Below are 20341 nucleotides of genomic sequence, written 5' to 3' on the forward strand. Positions count from 1 at the left end.
AACAAAGGCATTACTGAATATGTGTTTTCATTCCTTTGTTTTGGCATATTCAGTTTTGACCCACTCTCTCTCGTCTAACAGGTTTTTCAGGTTTCTGTGTGTTTACCTCGCTGCTCAGCCGTGTTTGGGAGTGACTGAATTCAAGCAGGGACTGGAAAAACTCAGAAGTGTTGACAGCAGCAAATATTTTCACCACATCAAACCTTATACCCAAAGCTTCACAATCGACATAGCTGAAGAGTTTCTGTAAAGTATTAAATTCACTTTTCATAAAGCCTGCTGACGTCAAGATATTAAGACGAAAGAGCAGACTCATTGCACATGGCTTCATTATGGTTTAAAATGTTTAATGTGGTCCAAATCAGAAGACAGATCCACCTTTTGTTGTACTTTGACATATTTAAGCAACACTCTGCTGATTAGAGACAGGCTGTCAGTGGTAAAAAGGGGCAAAAGAAGTTCAAGTGGCTATTTTTTAATTAGGAGCCATTGTTATTTTGATTGTTGGCTTGGACTTTTTGTGCAGAGCGGCCTTGTAAGTCACATTCCTCCTCCGATTTTTTTTTCTTCTGCACTGTTGTTGTTTGTATAGGAAAGCCTGCTTCAACCGTTATTATTGTAGCGCTAAAAATATTTGTAAAATTACTTATAATTAAAAAAAAATTCTCCCACTTGACTCCACGTCATGACTCCGCCCACACCGCGTTCCTTTGTGAAACTGCGTTTGACTGCGTTAATGCCTTTGGCTGCGCTTTATAAGGCGACAGCTGTCTAATAACCAACTAATATTTATTTTTAAAGCATTTTAAGTGACTCTTTTACGTTATACGCAGACTAAACACGACCTAGATGGCTTAGCTCATTAGCTCGAGTTAACGTTGCTTGGTAACCTTCCCAGAGCGTCTAGTCACGCAATTCATTCAATATTCATAAGCCACGCCCCACACCTCTCGGATTCGCCAGTTTACCAGCGCTCTCCCCTAAGTCCCGCCCCTCGTCCAATTAGATATGGCTACTCATCGAAAGCCACGGCACGTCGTTAATATTCATAAGCTACGCTTTCGCCGTAGTGGGATTTGTAAATTCGCCGCGTTTCACCGTCATGCGCAACGGTGACACTGCCATGTTGGATCGAAAGCTCGGTGCACAGGAGTTCAGATGAAAGTTTAGAGTCTCGAGACGACGTTGGATAACCAAACGAGGATCGCGTTTTATTTCTGAGACGCAATACCTCTCTCAACCCACCACCGGCCGAAACACAACAGGCCTGGATATGAGAGCCTTCGGATCCAAGCGGCGGTGATTAGAGATCAATGAACACGTATTTTCTGTTTAACACTGATCACAAGTTCACACCATCGGATTGTCAAAAATGAGCGGTCCACCTTCACACAGGAGGCCTGGGATCAATGTTGGCTCCATTCTTCTCACCCCGCAGGAAAACGAAGTGCTTTCCAACTATCTGGGAAAGAAATGCACGGTAAGTTCTCAAGCATTTGCTTGATTTATTCGCCAGGTAGTGTTCAGTCAAGCTGTGTGATGTTACAAACTCGACTCGAGTGTAACTAATGATTTCACTGAAATGTAACACTTGGATAATTCATTAACAGAATACAGAGATACATTGTATCCAGTTGTTAAACAGACGCCTCTGTCTGACAGTGTTTTTGTTGCAGTGAATGCTTTTAAAGTTTCAGGTGAACTTGTGTGAGAGAGAGGGGTTTTCAGACTTTTTGAAGCAAATATGATGACCTCCTTACTGAAATATATGACAGCTATACATTTTTACATAACCACCCATATATACGAGTCAGCGTTTCATGACATCTTTATATAACTCCTGAAACGTTAAGTTTAACGCGCCTTATTTAACCTCAGTGGGTTGTTTAATTTAAAGAAAGACCGTCATAGTCAGGGTTGCCAGGTTTTCACACAAAAACCCGCCCAATCACTACTCCAAACTAGCCCGAAACTAGCCCAATCGCGTTTCAAGGGGGCCCCCAGTTAAAAATCGTGTACCGGGGGTAAAAAATATGTTTTTTGGCGCGGTTTCCCTGCTAAAATGCGCACTCCGGGGGATAAATATCATATTATTGGAGTCGCTTCAACCCGCGTTCATGAAAACCGGAAAACCGCGGACTTGGCAACACAGACCATGTTAGCAGGCGAACTTTATTAGGTGGCGTAATCATATTGGCCCATGCATTTATGTTCCTCTCACAGCTTGATTTTATGACAGATGAGTCCCGTCACCTGACAGCACCTCATAAAACTCTGCCTCATCCTTTGACTGTTTCGGACTCACATCAGATAGTCCTGGTTTCAAATAGGCCTACTAGACATTCACGTTTACATTTCCCAGTCTACGCTATGTGTGCAGTGATAATAAACAAGGCGGCCTTTCATAACTAAGATTCATTTGAGGAAACTGTTGTCACTGGTGTGTCTGTTCAAACTATCAAGAATGTGTAACCAAATATTCAAGATTGGGAGGAGCGAATGGAAAAGACAATGAACGTTTGGCTGATATGGCCTATATTGTATGCACATTTCTCTAATTTTACACCACATTTACTGTATAATATTAGTACATTTTGACACCAACCCTAGGCACAATGACCATCTTGGTCACATTTATTGACAGACAATCTCAAAATAACTATAGAGTTGGCAAATTAATCAGTCCTGATGATTTTTATGTTTATGGGTCAAAAAAAGATGAGACGTCCCATTTTTGGTGTCCGCATCAAATAAAAGTGATTTTATATACACAGATAAAGTGTGTACTTTAATGTTTCAAATAACTTTTGTGAAAATAAAATGTGTGAAATAATGTTCCATTGTCATTCAGCTTAAAATATTTATGTAAAAAAATAAATCAATAATAATGGGGAAAAATTATAAAAACTGAAATGTTCTTATTAAAATATATAAAAGTAAAAATGTAAACAATTATTATATTTAAAATTTTTAAAAACTGTCATATGGGTAAAAAAAAAATTGGTTTGAAGGATAGTAGCAAATAAAATAAAAATAAACATTCTAACGTATAAAAAATAAAACAATTAAAGCTGTATTAAACTATTTTTTATTTATTTTTGATGCTCAAAAAAAACCACTTCATTTTGATCCTTGTTAAACATAAGTTGCACCTTACTATTTTGTAGTGATGGGTGATCGTATCCTTTTGATCTCAAGTTTAATACTGCACTACGGACACATGTAATCAGATTTCCCTCGGGCTGTTGTTGCGTAACATGCTGATGCCCAAATTGAACTGGGGTTTTATTTGGGTAATGTTTAGTCCAGGTTTGTCACGTGCTGCTCTCGCTCACCTGTTCGTTTGTAGTTCTGTCTCTTTCCTCATTCCACTACGTTATCTGTTCTGTTCCTACACGAATGTCATGTTCTTCAGATTGCAATAACTAAGCTTCCCTTTTCCCGTGAGGGCATGCGAGTCGCTGGACTTGTCGCCCAAAATTCATAGATTCTCTCGCATGACATGAGTCTTTGAATGCTTTACATTCCTGGCGGCGCTGGATGGTGCCGCTGCTTATCACGCGATTGCGATATCAAGGCTTAGAGTCACCTTTTGACATTTATTTTGAAAGTCATTTTACATTCTAATGGACGTGTTGTGGCATGATTGAAGCGGGTGTGTTGTCCACATCTCTCTGAGGATTCAGTTCAGTTGCTGTAAATCACAGAACCATGAGTTTGTGACTTCAAACCTGTCCTTTTCTTATTAGTCTTCTGCCAGCGGTTTCGGGAGCTTTTGCTGCATGGTGTTCACACACCGTCTGGGTGCAGCATTAGTTTTAGACCAGGACTGCTCGATCAGCCCACCGTGAGGATGTGGTCCGGTGGGCCTCGGTGGTTTCTGCTGTCGCTGGCAGTATGTGGTTCTCCTCCTGCATGTGAATGTGGGGGGTTGGAGAACCAGTCCTCTCAGGTAGTTCCTGCTGGCCGAGTTTCTGTCATTTTTGCTTGTTTGAACTGTGAGGACGGCTACAAATTTCTAAAGCCTTTTCTTTGTTTGAGTGATAGAATTTGATAATAGCATCGATCAGGGGTCTTCAAACTCGGTCCTGCAGAGTTCAGCTCCAAACCTTATTAAACACAACTGAAGCAGCTAATCAAGATCTTACTAGGCATAGCTTTGTCAGCTTTGTCCCTCAATATTATCCTTGCAGTGTGTGTTTTTAGATGTCCAGTGCTGATCCATAAGAGTGGGGTGGCTGATGGACGAAATAATAATTTTTAGATGTTTGTAGAGTTGTAATAGTCTCCCCATGAGGTCTACTTTATAGTGCTAGTTATAAAGTTATCATTGGTTTTTCACTGTTTACTTTTTTAGCACACATCTGTTTGTTTATTTGGCCTTGGGCTATTGAGATTGAGTATTTTTAGATTAGGGGTTTTTGATGCAAAAATAATTAACTCCTTCCTAAAGTATAATGACATAAAATAGTATTTATTGATTGATTGATTGATTGATATACTTACTTGCTTACTGAATTTATCTATTCTTATTATTTACAAGTTATTGTAGTACTCATCAAAAGTGTGTTTGGTTTTGGGTTTTTTTTTTTTTTTTGCATAAACAAATTTCTGTATGGGGATTATGTAGTGATTTATGGAGTTTGTGTTATTTAGATATATAATTGTATTTTAAAATTTAATTATTTATTAAAATCGTATTACTTTTTAATTTGTTTTTTATTATTTTAAAGTTTGAGATGTATGTATTCGAAACTCTTGTAGTTATTTGATCAAAAATACAGTAAAAACAGTGATATTTTGAAAGACTTGCAAATTAATCCTTTTTTATTTTGTTTTAATATATTGTAAAGTGCAATTTATTCCTGCAAAATTCAGACTTCAGTGTCACATGATCCTTCAGAAATCATTGTACTATGCTGATTTGCTGCTCAAGTTACATTTCTTTTTATTACTATTAATTTTATTAACGTATTTGGAAACTGCTAAAAAAAAAAATCAAGATTCTTAGAAAGGTTTAAAAGAACGATTTATTGGAAATATAAATCTTTTGTACATTTTTAAATGTCTTTACTGTCACTTTTGATCAATTTAATTCATCCTTGCTGAATAAAAGTATTAATTTCTTTCAAAAAATAGCAACATTCATATTGTATAATGTCTCTGTTCTTTGATGTGATGTCATCAGGGTGCATGCATGAATACAAATGTAGGCTACATTACGTCACTGGATTTCGTCCAGAGGGTATTTCCGCTAGCCTCATTTATAATGAGCGATAAACTGTGAGATAACGATGGATGCCTCTGGCTTTGAGTAATGACTGAAATGAACTGATAATAGGCGGCAGCTTCATTCAGCCAATGAGAGTGCAGAAGCCCCTCTCACTGTGTTTGTGATCCCACTGTGTCCCTGTAAACCTTCCTCTCGCTTTTATCATGTTGTTAATAGAAGCTTTGAGTGAGTCTGTAACGCAGGCCTGGCTGCATTCCTGGCCGGGATCCTGACAGGGCCGTGTGGTTTTGCTGGTCCTCTTTGATTATGTAAATCATCTGGCCCGTCGTGAGAATGGATGCTGATTGTTATTTCCCGAAAGTGGCTGTTTGAGAGGACGACTTCATGTATATTGCAGCTATTCACTTAAAAGTGCTGCTCAGAAGTTTGGGATTACATCACTATCACAAACTCAGTTTTTAGGAGTAACTTGACTGTCCTTTGTGGCTTTTTGCTAGAAATATTGACTGGCTCTTTTGTTCTGATTCCTCGCAGCTGGTTCGTCTCAGGTCAAACGCTTGATTTGTAAACTCAGCTGTTTAATTAGATGCATGGGTTGGTTTCCTCTCGGGTGTATCCTTGTTTTTCCTCAAAGGCGACATATGTGGGAAAGCAGGATTTTCAATGCCTGTTCAGTCCTTTTGTTAAAGCTAAACTGCAAAAACAGGTGATTTTGTGGAAGCTCATTTCCAACATGGAATAAAAAATAAAAAGATCATTGCCACCTTTTCTCACGATTATGACTTTATAATTTGTAATTCTGAGTTTGTTTGTCTTTTAAGTCTTAGAAAAAAGCCACAATTGTGAAAGAAAGCCTTTATTTTATTTTATTCCATAAACAAAAAACTTTCTCACAATTTTTATTTTATTCTTTTTATTCCATAAAAATTAAGTTAACTTTTTATCTCACATTTTTTTTTCTCAGAATTCTGAGATTCTATCTCACAATTCTGACCCTTTTTTCTCTCTCTCTCTCTCTCTCTCTCTCTCTCTCTCTCTCTCTCTCTCTCTCTCTCTCTCTCTCTCTCTCTCTCTCTCTCTCTCTCTCTCTCTCTCTCTCTCTCTCTCTCTCTCTCTCTCTCTCTCTCTCTCTCTCTCAAAATTGTGAGATATAATACTATGTATTGATTGAAATATAAGTGTGATTTTGTGAGGTGTGTGTTTTGTGTGTGTCGATTTTATTTTTTTTATTACTCTTTTATTCCATGAATTAAAATGGTAATTGCAATTTTTTTTCTCACTTTTTTCACAGAAAAAGTTTGAGATGTTATTGCAATTCTGAGAAAAGTCCGAAATATGATGTTTTTTCTTGCAGTTCACTTTTTTCTCCCAACTGAGTTAACATCAGTTTTTTGCAATGCCGAGAACAATTTTTTTCTGCGAAATAAACAATATAAACTCACAAATAGTCGTGATTAAATTTTTTTAAATTCCTATTTTATTTCCTTTATTACATTAAAAAATAAAGAAAAGTAATTGTGACTGTTTATCTCAAACTCTGATTTTTATTTTTCACAATTCTGAGTGCATATCTCACCCTTTTTTTTACTCGAATTATTGTGAGATTTATGTAATGCTATTGATATCGCAATCAAGAACTCATTAATAGGGTTGGGAATCGTTAGAAATTTTCTGGTTCCGATTCTGGTTCCATTAAAATCATTAAACAACTGTTAAAAAATAGTGGTAAGGAAAAATGCACAATACTCAAATACTCAATGCTCAATACTGTTTATTACTTACTGTCAACTTAATTTAAAGGTTGGCAATGTCAAAATTCAACATATATATTACAGTATACAAATTTTCTGGTTCCGATTCCAATTAAATGAACTATTATGTTTTTTACTATTTTACCTTCATTGAATGTAGTGTTGCTGGAAGGTAGTAAGTATTGTTGAGTAATGCTAGTCCATCAATCAGCATGTGCTTCAAAGTTGATGTTTTTTACACTATCAATAACATTTTGCTTTTCAAGCAGGAATAAGCTGGTTGCCCAAATAGTCCCTTGAGGGCTAAGACACTTGTTCATTTTCCTAAATTAATGAAATATAAACTGTTATACTTATAAGCATGTATACACACACTCCATAAAGCCCCTATTTTACAAATAATAATGCAGTCAGGAGATGGTGTGATGCAATGAGTGGTTTCCACATTTTTAAACATTTAAAATGCATGAAAATAAATGTCTAAATCACTTTATCACTCTTGAAATGACCTGTACACTAAATAATCTAACCCTCATACTTACATAACAATAGCAGTCTATTTATTTAGTGGTCCAAGTTGAAGTCAGTATGTAAATTAATGACAATATGGGACAAATATAATGTAATTTAGTGGTGTTGTGCGCTGCCGGTACATGCACAGTCAGACAAAACGACGTGCACGGTTATCAAAGGCGTGAGTGCGTGTAAAGTCGTGGGGAACATGTGTTTGGCAGTGAAAGACATGCCGCGGCGCACGCGTCTGTTGAGTGAGCATTATTAGAAACAATGTGCTCAGTAATTAAAGAGGCAGGGCGGCGTTTCTGTTATTTGGTTTGTGACATCCTTTACGGGAAACGCCGAATCATTAGAACACCAGCGCAAGGCTGCTCACAGCGCTTGGTCACGTATTGCGCCAAAGCCGTTTTCAGAATCGAAACTTAGAAATTGCTCACGGTTCCGGTTCTTTTCAAAAAACTGAACCAGTTCTGAATGAGAACCGGTTCTCGGTTCCCAACCCTACTCATTAACATATGACTGCACACATTTAAATATCAACATCTATTTAGTGTTCAGGTTCACCCTAGCAATTATCATTACATGTAAAAGGTGAAATAGCAAAACTCTCCCATAGAATTTGGTTCTTTTACAGGCATGCTGGATCTAATTCTTTGTAATGTAAAAAATGATCTACGTATGATTATGAGCTGTGCTTTTTGCCAAGAGGTTCGAGTGCAGTCGTAATGTGTTCTTGTTGATTAGTCTGAGAGAGCGTCTTCATTCACTGGTGTTGTGACCGGCGGCTTCGTGAGGAGACTATCAAAGGCGTCCGGTGTCATTCACTGTGGTCCTCGCTCACATCTGTCATGAGGGGTTTGCCCTGTGAATGACACTGCGGTATGATAATGTCCTCTACAGACTGACCACCACAGCTGAACGCCACAGTTTGTGGTAGTTTTAATAGGATTAAAACTTTTTCAAATTGAGCACTTGAGGTGATCTTTATGGCATATGCACTTATAAACCAAAAAGGACCAATGTTTTTACATTTTTCATCTTGACTTTTTAAGCTTTTTATCATTCTGAAATTTATACTTGGGCATCTGTTTTCAGAGTAGGTTAATGTGACCTTCATAAGCAGGTGCAGAATGGCATTTCAGTTACAGATTTGTATTAATTCTGCCACTTCTTTTCTGTTTCTGCAGAGTTTGTCTTCAGCCGTGGTGCAGGTCTATGGAGCCGACAGAAACTCGTCCTGGGTGAAGAAGTGCTGTGGGGTGGCCTGTCTGGTCAAAGACAGCTCTCAGAGATCTTACTTTATCAGGGTGTTTGATATGAAAGTAAGTCAGCAGACGCTCCATGTGGGTCAGATGCCTTTTTGATACCTCTGTGCACTTTCATTGAGCTTAGTTGTTTTCATTTGGAGCCAAGCATATTGTTTAGCACGATAACATTAACTTTTCTTAAAAATATATAATTTATATTCATGTATATTATATTCAGATATATTTAAAAAACAGTCATTATCATTGATCTAACAAGAAACAAGAAAAATCTCAAACTCATCCAAATGATTACCACAAACAACATTTAAGTATTATAGAAAGTTTCCCATCATATATCCCAGTTTATACAGAAGGGTCAAAGACTGAAGATCGTGTTTCATCAGAACCATCAGAAAAGTGGAGTACAGATTCCTCATTGTAGTTCAGTTTTCACTGCAGAAGCCAGTGCTATCATTTTGGCATTGCAGCATATTAAAATTTCTCAGCAGCGAAATTTCCTATTAATGACAGACTCAAAATCTTGTCTTCAGACTGTGGCATCCACCAAATATGAACAGCCAGCAATGGTGGAAATTGTAAACAGTTTGCAGTCCTCGGAAGCACAGAATTTTAAAGTCTTTTTTTGTTGGGTACCAGGGCATTGTGATATTAAAGGGAATAAACAGGCTGATGCGGTGGATCTTCAGAACTTAAGAAATGCCCAATTCCACCTTCAGACCTCAGACCTGTTATAAACACTTTACATAATTTATAAGAAATGGCAAGCTGAATTGGACAAATGTACAACAAACAAACTATACAAAATCAATCCTGTAGTTGGTGTAAAACGTTGTGCCCAATTTGAAAATCGATGGGATCATATTATCTACACTCGCTGTCGAATAGGACATTCCAGACTAACCCATAGTTTTCTGTTTTCTTATGCCAGAATCCATTATCTTTAAAGCACATTTTCATGGATTGTACTAGTTTAAAGTCTGTCAGAACTCAATATTTTTCTGTTGACTTTTATGGAAAGATTTTTAATGAAGTAAGGCCAGGTTTAGTTTTAAAATTTTATTATTTTAAATTTAAAAACTTGATTTAACTTAATTAACCTCGTTCTCGCCATGAATATAGCCGAGGTAGCTCGCATGGCATTAAATCATAAACAAACAAACATATTCAAATATATTTTATTTATATTATTTATTATTGTATGATATAAATATATAAATAAAATATATTATTTAATATTAAACTTATTTATTATTTACATTCATTTATATTTTATTCATGTATTGTTGAAATTGTTATGAAGTAGAAAAAATATTGTAAATAATATATTTGATTTATAGATAAATTAATTTTATTTATTTTATGAATAACTTGTATATAAAATATTTTGTTTATATATGTTCCTACATATATATTTTTATACACGTGTGTATTTTTTTAAAATAAATTTTATTTAAATATTGTTTTATTTATAAATTAAGTAATATATTAATCAAATATTTTTATTTCTTTAATATTAAAACAGTTATATTGATATTATTTAAATATTTAATTAATTTTATGAATTTTTATTTTACTGTATAAATACAATCTATATTCATATTAATAAAATAATATAACATTGCACATATGGAAGTCATGTTTCTCTTGGTATGAAGGAAACCGTATCTTTTTCTGCTTTGACAGGAGGGAAAACAATTGTTTGGTCAAGAGCTCTACAACAACTTTTCAATAAACTTCTCCAGGCCATACTTTATCACATTTGCTGGAGATGTAAGTACTCTGATCTTGTATCTACATGCCCTTTGTGTTTTTCAAAATCATGCTGTATGCTTGTACTTCCCTTCAGCAGGCCGTAAGGTGTGTGCCATCATGGACACAGACTGATAAAGTTTAAGTTCAAATCAACGTAAACATGAAATTGAATTCATTTGCTTTGGTCTTATTACGCATGATTCATCCATGCACTTTATCCTCAAAAAAAGTGTGTCTTTGTAATCCTTCATTAAAATGTAAATGTGAATTTTTTCAATTGTTTTACTCTAAAATATGCTGCATTCAAAATAGTAAAATGAGTTGCAAATGCTATTTTGTGTTCATTCAGGATTTAAGTGAATCAGTGCAGGGGTTTTCCTGTTTGAATAACTCTTCTGAAACATCTATGTATTGATTTATTACTACTTGTGTGTCTGGAGTGTATATTAAGCATCTTTAATGTGTGTTTGTCCTCAGACGTGCCAGATCGGTCTCAATTTTGCCAGTGAGGAGGAAGCCAGGCGATTCAAGTCTGCTACCAATGAACTTCAGATTAGAAGAGGGAGGAAAACCGGTAAATTCAACAGCATATCAGCCTGTATCTGTCCTCCACTTCATGACACAACTGTGTCTATGTGTTGTGCTGGAAAGACATCATTTGGTTTTCTTCTGACATGATTCAATTGTTCCCTCTTTATCTACTTTTGTCACTCTTTCTTTAACGCTATTTCCCGCTCTCCCAGTGTTTTCTTCCTAACTAAGGCTCCTCACACAGTTTCCTCGGTCTGTTTGTGCCACGTCTTGCTCTTTGATGTCTCTGGGTCTGATCGTGTAGGTCTGCTTCTGATTAGCTCTGCTCTTTAACCACTTCCTGTCTTTGTGTCGACTGACTCAGCAACTTTTGCCTGGACAAGGAGAGGATTGTGCATTTGTGTCTTTTCCAGTACATTTCCGACTAATAATAAACGAACAACTTTCCTTAAACACTAGATGGATCTTAAACCTCATCTTTGTGCTCTTTCACTAAGAAACCTCACATTTTAAAATCACATGGTGGTGAATTTAGTAGTAATGGTTATCTTCATTTTGTCTTGCAGAGAAAAGACGTGACCCACCTAATGGTAGGTTGTTTACTGATGAATTACATGAACGTTAATTTTTGAAAGACTGAGCTTTAAACATGACTGAGAAAGTTTGAAGATATGTGTTTATTAATGCAGAACAAATCTTGAATAATCAGGTTGCAAAAGAAATGTCTAAGTTGCATCTTGCAAAAAAACTATTGCAAAGAAATTTGGAAATTATATTTTCCTGGGGGGGGAAATCCCTTTTTTTAAGGTCCTTAAAGTTTTGTATTGACAGTTTGGCCCAAAATTCTCATTACTATTAAATGACATCATTAAATTAAATTAAATTAAATTAGATTGCAATGAATAAAATTCTGCAAGTCTGTATAGCTACATTTTATACTTGCAGATGTTATCTATTCATATATATATATATATATATATATATATATATATATATATATATATATATATATATATATATATAATATGTATATATATATATATATATACATATATAATAATTAGTTTTCTTACAATTCACCACAGTTTAAAATGCATACAAGCAAACACAGTAGCAATTGTAATTTCCAAACATACACAATTTCCCCCTTATGTGCTGTTAGTGGAAACTTGATCTTCACAGTGGTGATGGTCTTTTATCTGTAAGGCCCCCAGGGGCCATCAACAATCCACCCAACTAATGTATGTTAACAGTTAATTTCTCTGCTTTACCATCCACCCGAGGGGCAAAAATCCAGCTATACTGGAAAATCTGGCACCTGAGTCACTTCCATCCAATAGACCGAGTAATGCTGAAGCTTTGAAGTAATGCAAGGTTTCACCAATTCAGCCATATGAAATCAGATAAACTGGATTTTGACTTCAAATGTCTGCTTTTTTTAATGAAAGAATATAATTTTGCGTGTGTGAAAATGCTGTTAACACCCAAAAGTGGATCATCAAGTGACTCTGTAGGTGATTCATGGATACGTGTCCTCCTGACATGTGTTTGATGTCTGTGGACGAGCAACTTGACAAATATTAGATCTGTTCTATTTGAGAGGATTTTGTCTGCTATATCATTTTACTCAGTTGTTGACTGAGGGTCAACAGGGTTTTCCTTCTCATAATGTTGCGCCGCTAACATTCACCTAGTACTGACATCCATTTTGGGATGATTAGCGCCCCCTGGCTATGTGGAGGGAATTATAGTGGGTCCTCATCACACTGAGTTTAGAAGAACCTGGGAGATTTGTGGCAGCTTATCGCTGGCTTTAACGGTTATGTAAAATCCAGTGGGGGTGTATAATTTTCCCGGATTAAAAAGAGGCGGGACTTTATATCTGGCTGCAGCCTTCAAATGCTGGCAGAGAAAAGCAAGAACAGCCTGACCAGACCCAGCTGTGTCGTGGACATCCGCATGCATTCAGAGATGATGTTCTGCACCACCTTTTTGTCTGCGCCAACTGATGAGATGCTAGATGAGGCTTCAGATTTGGGAGGTTGCCTGGCTCCCCTGCAGTGCCTCGTACTCCCGCAGGACGAGCTGTACTGTCCGTTCTCCGACCCCACGGCTAACCTGCGGCACAGCGAGCGCACCTGTGTGGTGATGGGTAAAATCCTCCTGAATGTGGGTTTAGGGGGTGGAGACATAAGCGGACGCTTCAGCCCGTTGTTTTTATTCTCGCCCACTTACAGTGTCGAGCGCGAGGACGCAGGTAGGTTGTGACCCGAGATGTTTCGTGAAGTTTCTCTGGAGACTTTTAAATGATTGGACGAGGTGCTTTATTGGCCGGTTTAGTCTTAAAGCAGTTTCTTGTGTTCAGTGCTTTTAAGAAAGTGAGTGTTGAAAGTGCTTGTTTATAGAATCCCATTTCTGCCATGCAATAAAAACAATAAAAAAAAAATGTGATTGTGAAATTTTTATCTAATAATTTGCATTGGGATATAACTCAGAATTAGGACTTCTATTTTCACAATTTTGACTTTTTTTCTCAGAATTTTGAGTTATCTCACAGTTGGCTTTTTTCTATAGTTCTGACTTTTTTGTTTCTGCCACACTATAAAAAAAAAAAAAAAAAAAAACAAGACAACTGTGACTTTTTATCTCAGACTTCTGACTTCTTTTTTTTTTTCGTGCAAATGCGAGTTTATATCTCAATTAAGACTTTTCTTCCGAAAATTGATTGAATTATGAAATTATTTAAAAAAATCATAAATGCAAGATATAAACTCAGAATTATGAGAATAAAAGTCAAAATCATGAGAAAATCAGAATTAAAAAAAAAATGAAAGTCGCAATTACCCCAATTTATATTTTAATACTGTGTTGGAAGCAGGCTTCCACATTTTTATCACATTACTTAATGCAAAACTGAAAATGAATTTGATTGTGACTGTTTCAGGACCATCAGGACCTTTAGGACCAACACTTCCAATGGCAACAGTGGACATAAAGAACCCCGAAATCAACAGCCAGCGTTATCAAAATAACACTCAAATGAACAACACCAACCTCCACAGCAACTTCAACTGGAAAGATAAAGGCAAAGGCAAGAACAAGAAGAAGAAAATATCCAAATCTGAAATCGGCACCCCGAGCAATTTCCGGTGAGTTCACTTTCATGTTCAAACCAACTTGGTTTGGCGGTTCCCTTTCTAGCATTGTTGGTTTTGGCCAGGTATTGCATACACTTCCTTGTGCACTTAACAATAAAGCTGCTTTATCAAATCAGAGTTCCTGTTATTTTCCTGGCCGTTCGCTAAGTATGTTGTGATGGAAAGTGTAATCGGATGGACACCTGTTTTTAATCTCATGTAATGTACCCCAGACGTATATAATCTGGTTGTTGTATTCCAGGAATCATGTTAAAGTCGGATGAGACTTCCTTAAACATGAACACGTTTTTTGATGTACTTTAATCTCCGTTTTATCTTTATTTGATTAATGCATTTACAGTTTCTAAGCTGTTTGGTTCATGTTTCTTTATTGAAATGTATTTCTGTTTTTCCAGGCATGTTGGGCATGTCGGCTGGGATCCCAACACAGGCTTTGATGTGAGTATTTTTGCCACTGCATGTTTTCATTCAGTGCATGTTAAAGCGCATCTGTTTACATGTTCATCATTTTCTGGGTCATGGGTCACGTCAGGATATGATTCACAATTGCAAGTCATCTCTTACACAATGAAATTGGAGGGCCTGTATCTTTATAATCCAAAACAATCATTCTCCCAAAAATCAAGGATCATATTCCAGGTGTTGCACTGAGAGTGTGTATTAGATCTGTGTGGCTCCACTTTTTAATTTGAACTCCCCTGAATGGGAGATTACATAAAGGGGATTTATCGGGGGTTACGGTGTGATTGCGCTGGTAGGCTGTCTGCAGGAGCAATTTTTCATTATCAGAGGAAAGAATTATTAAGCCCTATGCGGTACATTCATCTGTTTCTGCGGTTTAAGTATATGCAGAAATATTGTGGCCCCCAAAAGTCTTAAGATATCTTAAATGTCATGTTTAAAAGATCTCATTGCATTACATAATAAATAAGCAAACTGAGTGGCTTTTTTTTTTAGCACAAGAACATTTTCCGAGCAATACATTTTACAAAAATAAATTGATTAGGTCTTCAGTGATTTATATAAAAAAAATAGATATACTGTTCAAAATGAAGACAAAAAGTATTAGGTTATTTCTGGTTACTGTAATACACTATTGTTGAAAAGTTTGGGGTCAGTAGAAGTTTAAATGCTCACCAAGGCTGCATTTAATGCACTTAATTTTCTTATTTAGTGATAAAACAGCATTTATTCAAAATCAGAATCTTTTGTAACATTTTAAATGTCTTCACTGTTACTTTTGATCAATTTAATGCATCCTTGCTGAATAGAATTATACATTTATTAAAAAAAAAAAAAAATCTTACTGACCCCAAGCTTCTGAATATCCACAGTTAAAATAGTGATCAACAAAAGCGTGACTTTAAAAAAGAGGAATACTGTGACACAAGAAGTAGAGGTTAACTCTCATTTTAATTTGATTTGTATTCAGATTTTTTCCGCTCGTTTGTTAACTTTTGTTTGTCTTTTCTCAGTTAAATAATCTGGACCCAGAGCTAAAGAACCTGTTTGACATGTGTGGCATTTCTGAGGCCCAGCTCAAAGACAAAGAGACGTCTAAAGACATCTACGAATTCATTGAGATGAGAGGAGGAGTAGAGGCTGTCAAAAATGAACTTCGACGACAAGGTGAGTCCAAGAGTTTGCGTACAACTATAAGGTGTTTGAAAACTCTGATATTAGAATGTATCTAAGCAAACCTTATCTTATATTGTACTATAATAAAGTAATGTTCAAATAATTTGTCCTTCAGGATCCCCGAGGTGTTGTGGTAGGTCACTTTCCCCATTTTGCATGAGTCTGCAGTGAAAAAAAGAACAAACCATTAGTTTTGTACCTGCAGTGGCCCAATCAGAAGCTTTGCATCCATTACTAAAAGTCTGCTGTGGGCTGAAGTGGTGTGTGTATCTTTAGAGATCATATCTGTAGCCTCGAGTCAGAACCAGAGTTGGAGTCAAGACCTTAAAACACTCCAAAACTAGACCTCCAATTTCCCAGATCCAGACTGATCCCTGTTTGTTCAAGAAACAGGCTGAATGGAAAAAAAAAAATAAGCCACTTTAATGCAGTCTTGAAGTCTCAACCACAAGATCAACACTCCAGCTCTGGTCAGATGTTAGAAGAACATTTCTTCTGTTTTACTCAGATTTCCCCAGGCCAACTTATTCTTCAGAGTCAGCATTTGTATTAACACTGGTTTGCTGGAATAAGTTCAGCTGTGAGCAGCAGCCAGAATGAACACAGTGCGTCCTACATGAAAGCTGCTACAGCTGCTGTGACGATTTCAAGAACCCTGGAGTGAAACTTCTATATTTCTAAGTTGGCTTTGACTTTGAACTGATTGACTGTTTGGACAGGGATATTGGATGTTAATAATTTACCACAATGTTTAGGTGGGCAATATGGCAAATATATAATATAACTGAGTAACTGTAATACAAGTAAACAAACAAAAGTTTTGAGTTAAGCTTTTTTTTTTCTTAAGAAATTAATATTTTTGAGCAAGGATGCAATAAATGAATCAAAAGTCACAGTAAAAAGATTTCCATTTCTATTTTTTTCTTTCTATTCAGCAAACAATCTTGAAGAATACATAAATCACTGTTTTCAACACTGATAATAAAAAAAATGCATCTTGAAAAGCAAATCAGCATATTAGAATGATTTCTGAAGAAGCATGTGACTCAATAAATCACAGGAATATATTACATTTTAAAATATAATGTATAAAACGTAAATATATTGAGTACAGTTATTTAAATTGGTAGTATGGTAGTATGTTTAATTAATTAAATGTGAGCATAAGATGCTGCTTTCAAAAACATGAGAAAATCTTGATTATCGCATATTTAATTTTGCTTTAAATATAACAGATTAATGTTCTGTCTGTTCAACAGTCATGTATTAATGCCTATTTTTGTAAGGTGATTTATCTTCTAATCTAATTTATTTTCTCTTATTATTTGGAGCTTGAAGGACCCAAACCGGAAGATTAAAGTATTCATTAATTATAAATTATCCTCATATTCTGTGACTTTTTCATTTAAAAACCTTCAAAATAGTCAATCTTAAAACAAACCTTGAGTGTTCTGAATCAGAATTCTGAGATTCTAAGCTGCTGTGTTTAGCTCTTAATAGCAGCGTGCGTGTCTTAATAGAACCTTTATCCTCATCTTGACGTTTTGAGACACGTTACACTCCATTTTTTAGGTATGTTTACCGTAACGCAGCATTCTGTTCTCTCTCTACAGCACCTCCACCTCCACCATCCAGAGGAGGACCGCCCCCTCCCCCACCTCCCTCCAGAGGCAGAGGAGCGCCGCCTCCACCTCCGCCGTCAAGAGGGCCCATCTCTGCTCCTCCTCCACCTCCTCCCTCCCGGCCAGGTATGGGAGCACCACCACCTCCTCCCCCCAGCAGAGGGCCCGGGACTGCTCCCCCGCCGCCACCTCCACCCCAGCCTGCCTCCCTGTCTCCACCAGCCCCTCCTCCTCCTCCTCCTCCATCTTCAATGGGCGGGGCACCACCACCGCCGCCACCTCCTCCTCCGGGACCCCCTCCTCCCGCGCCTCTGCTACCAGACGGGGATTCTGGGGAGGTGCCGGGGGGTAAATCTGCACTCCTGAACCAAATTCGAGAAGGAGCGCAGCTGAAGAAAGTGGACCAAAACAACAAGCCGCCCGTGTCCAGTGGTGGCCGTGGCGCACTCTTAGACCAAATACGACAGGGCATTCAGCTTAAAAATGTGAGTAGAGTGAATTTTTTTTTTTTTTTTAACCAATGAGAAATGACGGAAACAAATGTTTGCAAAACATTCGACAGGGGAATATTTTTGTAGTGTATCATGAACACAAATATTTGAGTTTCTGACACATTTTTCCCTTTTTTTTTAATTATAATTATGTATTTACACTATTGTTTAAAAGTTTGGGGTCAGTAAGGGTTAATTTTTTTAAAATAAATTAATACTTCTATTCAGCAATGATGTGTTAAATTGATCAAAAATGACAGTAAAGATATTTAAAATGCTACAAAAGATTCCAATTTTGAATAAATGTTATTTTATCACAAAATAAGATTTCTTAAAGGGATACTCCACCCCAAAATGAAAATTTTGTCAATCACTTAACCCCATGTCGTTCCAAACCCGTAAAGGCTTTGTTCATCTTCGGAACACAATTTAACATATTTTGGATGAAAACCTGGAGGCTTGTGACTGTCCCATAGACTGCCAAGTAAATAAGTGTCAAGGACCATAAAAGGTATGAAAGTCGTTGTCAGAATACTCCATCTGCCATCAGACATGCAATCTGGCTTATATGCTCTTCTGTGTCATCCGCACCACAAGGATGCGCTGTTTTCTTTCAAATGACGCCAAACTTTTGAACACTAGTGTATTCTAGTAACTAGAAATAACTGAAATTATGTAAATTATCTGAAACATTATATAATATAGTTAAATCTGTTTCAGATATTTAGGTTAGCTATCTCAAACATAATAGCTGGCTAAATAAAATTACTAAAAATAAATGAAAATTATTAGTGCATGTTCTCTGTAGAATTCGCTACATTGGTTTTTCTAGTACTTATTCAATTTATTTTTGTGCAGCAATATTAACATCTCTAAGTACAACATCTCTCGCAGCTTCAGTTCCATACCGAAAATAACTCGTGATTTACATTTGTGTTTTTTTTGTTGTTGTTGTTTTTTGCCCCATTCCATCATGAGAACTGTGTGGCATGCAGGTGAATAAAACCATTCTGATCATGTGATATTTTCAGGTACCGGACACTACAGAGCCGGCTACGCCCACTTCTGCCCCGTCAGCTGGGATCGTGGGGGCGCTGATGGAGGTCATGCAGAAGAGGAGCAAAGCGATCCACTCTTCAGGTATGTGCCGACACGAGCTTTATGACAATTCCAATCAGAATCACTTGGTGTTTTGTTAGACGTCTTGCTTAAAAAGCAGAAAACTAAACATTCAATCCGTGGTTTTGCAGATGATGATGATGATGACGATGATGTAGAAGATTTTGAGGATGAAGATGAGTGGGATGACTGATAACCAGGGCTGACCAGAAGAATTAAAACACTACATTGCTCTTGACATTCTAAATCTTATCAAATTGTAATGTAAATGGATGACCGATTTGCTGTACATTTTTGTTGCCTTTATGCTTTTTTTGTATTAATCTGTGCAATACCTCATTTAATCTGTAAAGGTTTGTCATGCATCTCCTGTAAAGGTTTTATTTTCCTCTCCTGGATTTACGTGCAATTTTACATCAAGTTTACTTGATTTGTAGAGTTGAATGTTTTGGGGTCTTTTGTTTTGTTTTTGTTTTTCTTTGTGATTCTTTGAACGAAAGTCGATGCTAAGGAACAAAATGAGCAAGTCTTTAATATTGATACCATGACTCAAAGCAAGAACACTATTTTTATGCTTTTCTCTAACCTTTTCTTATTCAGTTTAACGCTGTTATTTTCTCAGAAACCATATTCAGCCCCCTTGCTAATTTGTAAATTTGCTCCGAGTTTGATTCGGTTTCAACATTTGCACAAATCAAAAAGAAAAAAGTGGGGAAACGGCACAATACAGCGGATTTGTTTACACATTGTGTGCTATAGCTACTACGTCAGGACTACGTCCTTAAAATTAGATGTGAGAAACACTACAGTTATTAGAAATCTTCTGTTTGCATATGCTAGTTTGCATTTTACTGGCATTACAGTAAATTTCATGGGCAATTGTTTTTTATTTTTTTCTGTTGGTCAGATATGGTTCAAGTTGGAATTTAATGCTCGTGTGCCATTGAAAAAAATTGTGAAGTGGACAGTTTGTACGTTCTCAGTGTTTTACTAATAACGCACTGTGATGCTGTACTAATTCAAAAAGAGTGGCTCTGGTTCACCTGGCGGTCTGCAGTGGGTCAGATCATATAGTTTCACTGTTTTTAGCAGTGTTATTAGAGCAATTCAAATATATTTTTCAGTTTTCATCCCTCGTTTAACCAGGGTCGCTTTGCATTGAGACTTGAAACCTTTGAAATGAGGTTGAAAAAGAATTATTAAAATTGTAAACTCAAATAAATGTTAATATTTACATAACCTTTGTGTATTCGTTTGTTTTA

General features: G+C 36.6%; 1 protein-coding gene across 2 annotated transcripts; it reads left to right on the forward strand.

Annotated features, from left to right (window-relative positions):
- The first annotated feature begins 1070 nt into the window (after nucleotides 1-1070).
- On the forward strand, nucleotides 1071-20318 carry LOC109046942 (neural Wiskott-Aldrich syndrome protein-like). Of its 2 annotated transcripts, XM_042738442.1 has the most exons (11): nucleotides 1072-1480; nucleotides 8688-8822; nucleotides 10452-10538; nucleotides 10998-11094; nucleotides 11618-11641; nucleotides 13996-14200; nucleotides 14605-14647; nucleotides 15685-15838; nucleotides 17461-17954; nucleotides 18992-19100; nucleotides 19211-20318. In XM_042738442.1, exons 1-11 carry the CDS (start codon nucleotides 1373-1375, stop codon nucleotides 19270-19272), a joined length of 1518 nt encoding a protein of 505 aa, XP_042594376.1. In that variant the 5' UTR covers nucleotides 1072-1372; the 3' UTR covers nucleotides 19273-20318. The 2 variants fall into 2 exon arrangements, with proteins under 2 accessions (XP_042594381.1, XP_042594376.1); XM_042738447.1 differs by lacking the exon at nucleotides 11618-11641 and having other exon boundaries at nucleotides 1071-1480.
- The last annotated feature ends 23 nt before the right edge of the window (nucleotides 20319-20341 follow it).

This window comes from Cyprinus carpio, chromosome A4, assembly GCF_018340385.1.
Source record: "Cyprinus carpio isolate SPL01 chromosome A4, ASM1834038v1, whole genome shotgun sequence".
NCBI classification, from domain to species: domain Eukaryota; kingdom Metazoa; phylum Chordata; class Actinopteri; order Cypriniformes; family Cyprinidae; genus Cyprinus; species Cyprinus carpio.